The sequence below is a fragment of the Netta rufina genome, assembly GCF_964035555.1.
Source record: "Netta rufina genome assembly, chromosome: 5".
In the NCBI taxonomy this organism is placed as follows: Eukaryota; Metazoa; Chordata; class Aves; order Anseriformes; family Anatidae; genus Netta; species Netta rufina.
The window spans coordinates 53,551,484-53,562,790 of record NC_140128.1 but is presented as its reverse complement, the minus strand read 5'-3'; the positions used below and the strand labels follow the sequence as shown (position 1 = coordinate 53,562,790).

Genomic DNA, 11,307 nt, shown 5'->3' with positions numbered 1-11,307 from the left:
AAAACAGATATACTTCAGCCACACTTCTGCTACTGCCTTGTTAGACCAGGCAGCTGGGTAAGAGACACATAAAACTGAAAGTTTTGCTATTTTGACATCAGTCTGGAATCTGAACACTGATTCCTAGTGGATATCTAGTGTTTTGACTGATTTTGAATCAAAGCTGTGAGGTTCAAGTTATCCAACTTTTCTGATTATATCCAAATTGATACTAAAATAGTTCTATCACAGAATAGATCACAAGAAACAAACAAAACAAACAATAAAACCCTGAAATACAAGTTTAAAATATATTGCTTTAAAAGAAACTTGTAAATTCCACTAGCTCAAGTTTTATGGCTTCAAATTTGATACTGCATACCTGGTTTCACTTTCATCTGGATTTCTAACTCATCTTTGCTATCATTGGTTGAAAAGTTCCTGGTTTTGATGAACATTCATCTTCCCAACAATAGTTTTGAGAGGGAGTATCAGTTTATTTAAAAATTTTTCATCTTGTTATTTATAAGCCAGCACTTTCCAAAAAAAGCATGTCAATATCATTTTCCCTGCTAGCTCTCTTCTTTGCAAAATGTTGCAAAGATATGATACCAGCCAATATTACCAGCAATGATGCAAACTTGCTTTATTACTCATAACAATTGAGAGATGTATCACCAAAAAAAAAAACCCATGGTAATGTCCTATGCCATGTACTTCAATAATGCATGTATTTAAAAAAAAAAAAAAAAAAAAAAAAAAAGAGAGCGAGAGAGAAAATAGGGAGAAAAAAATGGCAAGCTGTATGAGCAGCTATTTATGGATTTGGGAATACCTTACTTACCAGACAGCTTAGAATCTGCTAAGAAACTTCTTATCTGGGGTGGCTGAGGAAGTAAATTATTCCTTAAGGGCACCTACAGACATATGAAGGTATCAACATTCAAAGTGAATTTTTTTTTTATTTTTTAAGGTCCAAACAGTGCTAAACACATGGGCAGAACTGGTCCTTGTAATCTATTGACAGTCACAGACACAGCAAAAGGAGATATGTGAGGAGCAAAGGTCCAAGGTCCATTCAGGGGATAGGTCTGAAAGCAAATCTGGAGACAATTTGCAACACAAGCACAAGGGGTCAATCCCACAGATGGGCTGGCTACCTACAGGGCAAGTCTGAGGTTCATCCGGGAACAGAAATAGAGGTGGAGACCCCCACTCCTGCAACAAAGCTCAAACCAGGACCAATAACCCTGGGCTGAGTTGAAAAAGGACCATGTGCAGGGAGTGGGTGGAGGCCCCAGGTGGGAGTGCTCAGGGATGTTAAGACCTATTAGTGCCCTCAGGCCCACGCAAATATTGTGTCTTTTCCTTGTTCTCAGGGATGCTTTTCATTCTTGAAATCTTGTCCACTCCATGAAATATAATACAAAAAAAGAAAAAATGAAGAATTTAAAGCAACATCCTCTTTCAGGTGACATCTATCTTTTCATTTCTCCTCACAACACCAGCATGAAAGATACTTCTCTTGGTAGAGTTCTTTGAGAAGTATGTCTGGAAAGATCGGAATCAGATCCTTTTAAATCTTGACCAGGGCTCTATACAGAAAGTTTGACCGAAGATATTAAACATATTTTTAATATGTTGGTAGATAAACAATTTATGGAGGCACCATCCAAAGCAATAGAGACCTGTAACCTGAAATTAATATCACAAAGACTTACTAGATTCTATAGGAAGAGTAATTTACCTTATAGGTGTGCAAAATTAACAAAACTGATTGGATAGGTGAGATACCAGCGCAAGTTTGCTCCTGTTGATCCCAATTGCTAATGTTTTGTTTATCATAGATGGAAGAAGAATTAGACAGGGACAGTTATGACAAGTTTTCTGAAGTATAGAATTTACAGATCAATAATTAAACCAGTAGAGCCCTTATCTGCTGTTTATTCAAAATAAAATATAATAAAATAATAAAGCATAATCGATTAATTTACAGGTACTATATTTACCAAATAAACTAAGCACAAGACAAAAAAGCTGCAAAACAGTTCCAGTGGTATATTACATTTTATTTTACAAAACATAGCTGCCTTGAAAGTAAATCAGATTAACATTCCCTGATCTTTTTAGTCTTTTTTTATTTTTATTTTTTTTTTATTTTTTACATTAATTTGGGGGAATGAAAAAATTCTTAGCAATACATATACATTAAAATTTTCTTCATTATCACTCAGCACAAGTTACACCAAATGCACCCACAAATATTAAGGCCAACCACAGGTAACAAGTTCAATCTATTTTTCATATTGCTATGAAAAGCTGCAAGTTGTTTTTGTTTTCAAGGGCCTAGATGGCAGTGTAGTTCTTAGTGTAATTAGTCAATTTGATCTTCTCTGGGAAGATAATATTAACAGAGAGGTTTTCCCCATTGCTAGACTTCAGAAAAAAGTTCTTTTTCTTGCGTAGGAGATGACTATATTTCGCATTAGCAAGCCACATTTCACATTTTGAAAAAAATACTATCCCAGTTGTACCCAAGACAACAAGACATGTAAGTAAGCCCAGTACAACAAAACATACCACTTGGCTTTTACTGAGCAAGGGATCTGCATTTTGGATTGTTTCTTTCATTGTTATTTTCAGGATTTCTTGTTCTTGATGATGCACTGATCTGTGATGAGCTTTTGGGGGTAGCTTGTAATTCTGCATATGCTTTGCGCCTGTATTCACTCCAAAGAGACTTGTGTTTTTGCTGTGATGTTTGCAGGTTGCACCAACAAATTCTGGCTTACAGATACATTCAAATCCTCCCTGTGGGTGTTCGCTGCATGTCCCTCCATTCTCACATGGGCCACTTGCACAGAATATGACACGGCTGCTGCAGAGCTTTCCCGTATAGCCATGGGGACAAAAACAGCTGAAACCCGCACCAATATCTGTACACGTTGCTCCATTTTCACATGGGTTGGATTCACAGTCATCTCTATCTATTTCACAGAAGTTGCCAGCAAAACCAGAAGGGCACAGACAGGAAGCATGGGGTGCAAAACCATTGTCATCGATGCATGTTCCTCCATTCTGGCAGGGTGAGCTAGAATAGAGAACAAACACATACATACACAGAACTGAATCACAGTCCAAGGAAAGAAGCTATTAGGACACCCTTTGTATAATAAAAGGAAATGGTTTTCTTCAGAATAGCAAAAAAATAATGCAAATCTACTAAATTGGTCAAGTTGAATCAAGAATGAATTTATTCAACAGCTTTGTCAATACAGATTATAATATCTTCTGCCAACCCTTCAGACAGAATTAATACACCACTGTATAAATCCAACCTGAAGAGCTGTGAAGTGATTTTAAGTTATTTCAAATATTTTTCCAAATTATGTTTCCTAACATTTTCATAAGCTTAGAGCTATTTAGCTGAGCAACTGTTTGGACAAGACTGAACAATGACATTAGCAGCAAGATTTTCTTTTCCACCTGATTATTCTTAAGACAGTCTCCATATTGTATCGGCAGAGTGGATTTTTTTTGTATTGCCTCTATGTTGCTCCATGACATACAAAAAATGCAAAGATAAACAGATAATTTTTTGCAAACTGTTGTTGAGCAAAGGATTTTGAAAAAAATATTAAAAAAAAATTAAAAATATACATGAGATGGTGTCAGCATTAGCAAAGCAGCTGTAATGTGAGAACAAGATGAGGAAACCAAATGTTTCCAAACCTTTTGAGAACTTAATTATGAATAGCCTGGTACTATGTTTTAAGTGATGTCAAGTCACTTTTTTTTTTTCATCTTTGCAATGTAACTGTGCCTTACCAGGTGTATGGCCAAAAGATAGGGCCATCTACTGACAGAAAAGCACAAAAGCTGCTAATTCAGTGGAGCTATTCAAAGCAGATGTAGTCCTTTAACTGGCCTTGTTGGCTGAAAAAGGGTCTGGGGTCATGTGTTTACAAGTAAAGATCAAAGCCACTTTCATGGCAATTCACTGTACATGAACAAAGCATTTAAAACTTACCTTTTAAAAATGGATCTGAGGTAATGAGAGGCAGCATTACACTTGACAAAGCTGACTACAAGCCTATTTGACTAGTTTTCCTAACAACTATAAATCTCTAAAGACATACAGCACAGTACCAGGATACAGCTGAAAAGTCCAAGCATTTTTTACATGTTACATTTCCAGGGGAAAGCCCTAGAGGTACTGAACATCTACAGCTTTGTGAAAGCTGACATTTCACATTTGTCAGTGGCCATTACAGATTCTTATATTGGGATACAGAGGTTTAAGAAATCTGTTGATGCCTTGAGTGAGGCAACAGTGAAAGGAAAATAAGCGCCTGACTACAAATGGCCCCTGAGCACTGGTGGGATAAGGCTGAGCTACTCAAGTGCCCAGTTGTTTCCATGGGAATAGCTATTGTACAGACCACCCTGAGCAACTCCGGGTTTTCTGCGGTTTGAAACAATTGGTGGGCACTCATAAGGAGAGATAGACTACTGTGGTAAAGAGGTCATCTGCCTGTTTTTTCACTACTAACACACACACACACACACACACAAACCCCTCTCTGTCCTCTCATATTGTCCTTCACTGTAACTGTTACCTGGAAAAAAATGTTACCAAAAGATCGCACTGGAAGTCTGGAAACTGTATTATGAAAGCAAAATGAGTTGTCGCTAGACTTTGATATAGCACTTACTGGGCCAGTCTGGTGAGAACACGAGGTGCTCATGCAAATGAGAAGCTTTGCTACAATCACCAGCCTCTCTGTATGCTATAAGAAAAATATGGAACCTGTAGCTGTACAGTCCTTGAGTTATTGAATGGTTATGATCTATCTTGGAGAGTCTAGCACACTCTCTCGGCTTTAGAGGTTTCATGGAAAATCAGACTAACTGTTTTGGATCTGGCAATATGCAGAAATTGGAACCCTCACTTGCAGGTCAAATTGCAGAAATGTAGGGAATTTGCAGGGAAATTGGAAGAAATTGCTGGAGAATGTAAGCACAAAATGATTTTTTGCCTAATTTTTATATAAAATGATTTTTTTACACTTTCTCATAAGTATAAAAAAATAAAAACTGCTTAGAGGAAACATGAAAAATTTTGAAAATGAATTATTTATTTACTAATAATAATTTACTAATTATTTACCTATTTTTTAATATGTTTAAGTGAATGATATTAGTAATCTCCTTGAATACAGTCAGTTACTTCATATTTAAGTAACTGATAATAAACTGTAAATAACTGATAATAAAAATATTTATATTTAACATGCATTTAAGGCATGTTCAGCAAGGGTGGTGCATGAAGGACTTATTATGGAAACATGGACATACCACTTCTTTGCTTTCCAAATACTCTGCCTTCATTTCAGAAAGCACCTTCTGGTTCTCTGCTTGAGACCAGATCTTCAAAGCATCACACAGATATCTCTAACACAGATACACTTGGTAGATTCTGTAGACACCAGAAAAATTACTTTGATTTGTGAATTGGCTTGGTGCTATCTATGAATATTAACTTAGGAACCAGTGGCAGTATTTAGTAATATCAACATTTTTAACTATGCCACTGATACAGAGAGGTAGGATACAGAAGTGGGATGAAAGTGAGATGACCTCTTATGATAAGGTCTCTTCCCAGGATGTGAGGTGCACTCTCCAGCAGACTATAAAATATTAATAGACATGTACTGCTTATAGTGAGAACATTTTTTTTTTTCCACTACAGCTGTCTTCTGCTCATTTTCCTCATAAAGACACAACTTCCTAGAGAAAAGGAATTGCTGTTTCAAGAATGTTGTTTTGTTATGATTTTTTTTTCCATGATTTCCAAACTATTTAATGAGTATTCAGTTTGAACTGAGAGTACTATCACAAAGGTATTTATCCACATGGAGAAGATCCCACAGTCTGCTCTTCTCCAGGCTAAATTATCCAGCTCTCGCAGCCTCTCCTCATAGGAGGGGTGCTCCAGTCCCTTCATCATCTTCACGGGCCTGTGCTGTACTCTCTGCAGTATGACCTCATCCTCACGTAGTGGAAAACAGAACTGAACCCAGTGCTCCAAATGTTTCTCACCAATGTTGAGCAGAGGGGAAATATCACCTTCAACCTGCTCCCAACACTGTTCTAACATCTTACTTCTCTTAGAGAATGGAAGGAAATCCCCTCCCACATCCTCTTCTCATAGAATTGAGATTATCTCCCTCAGTAAACCCTTGACATACCATCTTATGTATGGTAAGAAAATGACAGGCTGGTGAACTAGGTGATTTTGTGCAGAAAGCTTGTGGGTTGGTTATGGTTTGTATTACTGTACCTTGATTTTGCATAAAGTTATCCCTCTAGAGGTGATCTCACTAGAGGTGAGAACATGTGATGGCAGGTTACTACTTACTAAAATCATGGCAAGGCATAAATTCATCACAACAAAGCGTGCAAACTATCACGTTTAGTACTCAAATTATACACATGAACTCATATTTTTAATGTGTAATTTTTTACAGAATAACAGAACAGATTTGCAAAGTTTGCTAAAAATATCAGTAGCTAAATAATTGTCCTAGCAGAAGAACTACATATTTTAGCGTAGAGATATCTTCACTTAGCTACGAAATCTGAAGAATGTTCAGTAGGAATGTAGATTTTAAATTCACACCAGAAATCAATATTTACCCATTAATAATGCAAGGTCCTTTTTTGAGATGGCATTTTTTTCCTGTAAATCCCTGGGCACAAAGACAAATATATCCTCCATCACCAGTCTCTATGCATGTTGAGTTATTGGTGCAGGGCTTTGCAGAACATGGGTGAATATCTGTTTAAAAACAAACAAAAAATATTTTTTTAGTTGTATTAAAACACTTTTGAATAAAATGAAAGCTGAACTGTCAGCAGATGACCAGAATCAGGGCTCAAATAAAGTTAGGAGAAAGAATCTGTAAATAGTAAAGAATAGTTTAAATAAAATGTACATGTATCTTTATCTATCGTTCATCCTGCATTGAAGAAAGAACTTCTAAGGGGCATAGTCATCCTCTTACAGCCTTGGCTTATCCATAAACAGAATTCTGATAAAGTAAAACGGAACAGGGAATTCTCCCCTCTCCCTGCCCAACAACCCATCATTATGTGTTTATAAACAAACATTTCATAACAACAGAGATCAGCAGATTACAAAGTCTCTCAAGAGTTCATCTTTTGGCTTGGCTGCATCTAACCCTTACATAACTGTACCAGAATAGAGAGCTGTATGGTGTGTTTTCACCCAAAGTCACACATCTAATTTTCTTTACTGTTTCCCTGCTGAGCGACTTCCCACTTGAACGATTAGTAATTTTTTAAAATAATTAAAATTAAATAAACAAACAAGTGCATATTTTAGCAAACTAATGGAGCAGCTGCACTGAGGAGCTGGCTGCAAGTTATATGATGTCTCTAACACTTCTGTGCACAAACACATTTTCTGAAAAGATGAAAAAGATTTAAGGGCATTTATATTCTAGTTCCCATAGCATAACATGAAAGGTAGATGATATCATGAGCTACTGCAAAATTTTAACCACAACAAAACACTTCAATAACCTTAGCTTTTAAATATAATCTTCCTTGGATAATGAACTCTATTTTCTAATATGTTCATCTGTTCTCATTATAAGACAACCTCCAGAGGATAAGATACCGTGGCTTTCAGGCAGGCCGGTGGTGCAGCCCGTGGCAAAGAGGTTAATCATCAGCATCAACACCAATTTCTCTCTTTAAGTGCCATGCCTGTCCAAGTGGTTGCAATAATAGTCATAAATGATACCACTAATCCTGGTCTACATATTTACAGTGGATCAAACACAACCTATAATCTGCAAGCCTATAAATTATAAGGTATGTCATTCTTCATCTGAGCTGAAAACCAGATACCCTATGGTAAATATAAAGGCTACATAGTCAGAGGCATTAGCAAACCACTCAATAACCTCAAATAGTTACCGAAAGGAAGTTCCATAACCCATACTAAGGAGATTATACACTAACTCTCCTAGAAAATGGAGAAAGAGAACACCACCATTCAAAGTTACCTCTTTTTCTCTAGTGTTTAGCAAGCAAATAAGGTGCTGAGACCGTATCTATATTTTACAGAAATTTCAGAAGTTAACAGCAGTGGCCAAATGAATTTTGGACCTATATCTGGGTTTTGCTATCCTGGTGCGTTGGTATTTGCTGACAGCTGGCAACATTAAAACAGTGGCTATGCCAGAAACCCCCTGGCAAATATTACTCTTTCTATAGCAGCAAAAATGAAGCATGTCAAGCAAATCCCAAAACTAATGACCTTATGTCAGCCTCCACAGAAACAATATAAATGTAGCTTTCTAACAAGGCTTATCTCATTACACACCTGAAGCTAAAAATTGTTTCCTGTAGCTACAAAATGTCAATTAATGACACTTGTTTGTGAAATTATAATGGTTTTGGCCTCCTGTCATCACACACAAAAATACAGTATTAGAAGAGGGAGGCAAGGAATCTCATATTGCATGGTAAATATTGATAGGTTTGTACTTCCATATTTAAAAGATAGTTATGTGTATATAACAATGGTCGCCAAATGAATGGGAACCATCATTTTGTCCTTTTGTCCTTTTTCCTAACCTGATCAAGTTTCATTTAGTGATACCTGTTAACGAGTTATAGCAGTCTGTAATGACTTTATACAGCCAGGAAACCAAAACCAACACAACCTTTTGGCAAAGGATGTGGAGATCAGTGGTTGAGCAATTAACCCCATTTTTGGTTAAAGTGCTTTCATGGGTCAGTAGAACAACCTTCCAGTGGCAAGGAAACTAGGACTCTTGATACCTTGTTCTATTTAGAGTAAATAAATCCACTGAGATGAAAGACTTCCAATATAATTTGTGCCTCTAGATGAAAAGATGATTATTTCTTTTTGGCTGAGAATTCTTGCTACATCTTCATGGGGATCTAAATGCAAATTGGCAAAGAAGACTCTGAGGTAACACTGAGCATTGCAAAAAGTAATAGTTTCCGGACTGAGCAGGTTTCTTTTTTGTTTGTTTGTTTGTTTTTTTTATTTTTATTTTTATTTTTGGTGAACATTGTCCACAATGGTCAATATTTAAAAAATTATGAAGCTATGTGCTGCTTGCACATATGCCCAGTTACCAAAGACACTGCATTATTTTGTCTAAATTATAGAAACTCCAGGTTTACATGCTGCTGTCCAGAGTATTTTTTAATAGTTATCCAGAAGGACTTTTGCAAGTCTCCATCACCAGATGGGGCTGTTTCACCTCAGTAGCTCAAGAATAAGAAAAGACGTGCAAACCTATGTCACAGAGGCTGCCAACCCAGCCCTCCTCACAGATGCACTGCCAGGGTTTGGCACAGCTGCCGTGCAAACACCCAGGGAAAGGTACACACTGATTACAAAAAGCACCCTGCCAACCAGGCTGACACCTGAAAGAGATAAAAGACAAGATAGAGGCATAGTTTATTTTTAATAAACATAATTACAAGGATGTTCTGCTTTTCAAGGCAAAATAAATAAACTTTCAGATACAAAATTGGACTATGCAGCACATTGGAACAAAAAGATACCTTCAGTGCTTCCAGGATACTAGAAGCAGTTCATCTGAAGAAAACTGTATAATTCAGCGACAAAAAGTTAATAAATGTTAATCAATGTAAAGTCTTACTAGAATAATTAGGCTAAAAAAGCATCTAGATGTCTAAGCTCTACAACTCCAGTTACTGTATGCTAATAGAGTGCTGCTTCACTACAGTACCATATTTTCAGAGGACAAATTGTTTCAGTTTCTGTCTATTTTACAAGGACAATAAATTAATGTAGAAGTCTGTTCCTGAGCTAACAAGCATGTCTGACAGATTTTTTTACCTGCATTCACTGGGAAATTCACAAAATCCATTCACTGGGTGGCAGCCAGTTTTACAGTTCACACCTAGAAAAAGAGATTGTTAATATCAAAATAGAAAAATCAGCACTCAGAAATATATATATATATATATATATATATATATATATATATAGTGTCCTCTACACATTATTGGTGTTTTAAAAGAAACCAGACTGCATAGTATTCTGATAGTTTTTGTTACAGGTATGAAAATATGTATTTCAAGTTTCCCAAATGTTAAGTGAACCTAATCAGAAGCATGTTACATAGTGTTTCTATAGGGTGAGTGGAATGATGTAGAGAATGGATTGCAAAAGGATTCATAGTAAAACATGGTAGCATATGCGAAGTAAAACACTGCTATACACTACTTGAAAATAGAAACTTCAGAGCAAATCTATAGATACAATTTCACAACATGCAACTCCAGTTGTATTATTTTAGAACTACTTAAAACTCAGAAATATCTTTAGTCAGAGAAAAAAAAATCCGTGTAAAACAACTTACTTGTGTTAAATTCATTTCAACCTTACATCAGATGAAAAAAAGAAATCGTCACTTTGATTAAATAGTACAAGAATAACTGAATTACAAAGAAGAGGTCTCAGTCTCATTATTTTTTTTTGCCGTTTCCAACTATCAGCACCAAGCGCGTTCAGCGGTATGATGCCACCACTGACACCCTCCACGAGGGGCAGGGGAGATACCCCTCAGACGGGCAGTGAGGACGAGCTCCCTACAAAGAGCCAGGACCCTCAACCGGAGCAAACTTCAGGGGAAGCACCGAGTGCTTCGGGGTGCCGCGGGTGGGCTCCCCCCGCCGCCCTTAGCCCGGCCCCAGCAAACTCCGCCAAGTTTCCCACCCCGCTCCCCGCCGCCCCCCGGCCGGTACCTGGGGCTGCAGGGAGGACGAAGGGCAGCAAGCAGCAGCAGCAGCAGCCGAGGAGCCCGGCGGCACGCAGCCCCATGGCCGGGGAGGAAGAAGAGGAGGAGGAGGAGGCGGAGGCACCCCCGCCCGCAGCGCTGCAGGGGCGGGAGGAGGAGGAGGAAGAAAGGAGAAGAAGGAGAAGGAAGAGGAAGGCTGCCCAGGGCAGACCCTTGCTCAATGCTGGCGCTCCGAGGGCTGAAAGAGGAGCCGGCACCTTGCGCACCCTGTGCGATTGCGGCGAGGGAAGGCTTTTGGGAAGGCTTTTGGGAAGGCTCCGGGAGGAGGGAGGTCTAGCAGGGGGGTTTGAAACACGCCTCTTACCTCGTTGAAACTTACTCCGGCAGTTCACAAACAGCTAATTCAGGGCTTCGGGTTTCTGAAGACTTCTCTCCTTAGTCAGGCACATCAGAGCTCCAATTTTTTTTTCAGGAAAGACCCCAGCAAAAG

The 11,307-nt window shown here is 38.0% G+C and overlaps 1 protein-coding gene across 1 annotated transcript; it reads right to left on the bottom strand.

Annotated features, from left to right (window-relative positions):
- Positions 1-2,325: 2,325 nt before the first annotated feature.
- On the bottom strand, positions 2,326-10,900 carry DLK1 (delta like non-canonical Notch ligand 1; the record flags this gene model as incomplete). Its single annotated transcript, XM_084287225.1, has 5 exons — positions 2,326-3,070; positions 6,679-6,820; positions 9,344-9,474; positions 9,914-9,977; positions 10,825-10,900. 5 exons carry the CDS (start codon positions 10,898-10,900, stop codon positions 2,326-2,328), a joined length of 1,158 nt encoding a protein of 385 aa, XP_084143351.1.
- Between the last annotated feature and the right edge of the window lie 407 nt (positions 10,901-11,307).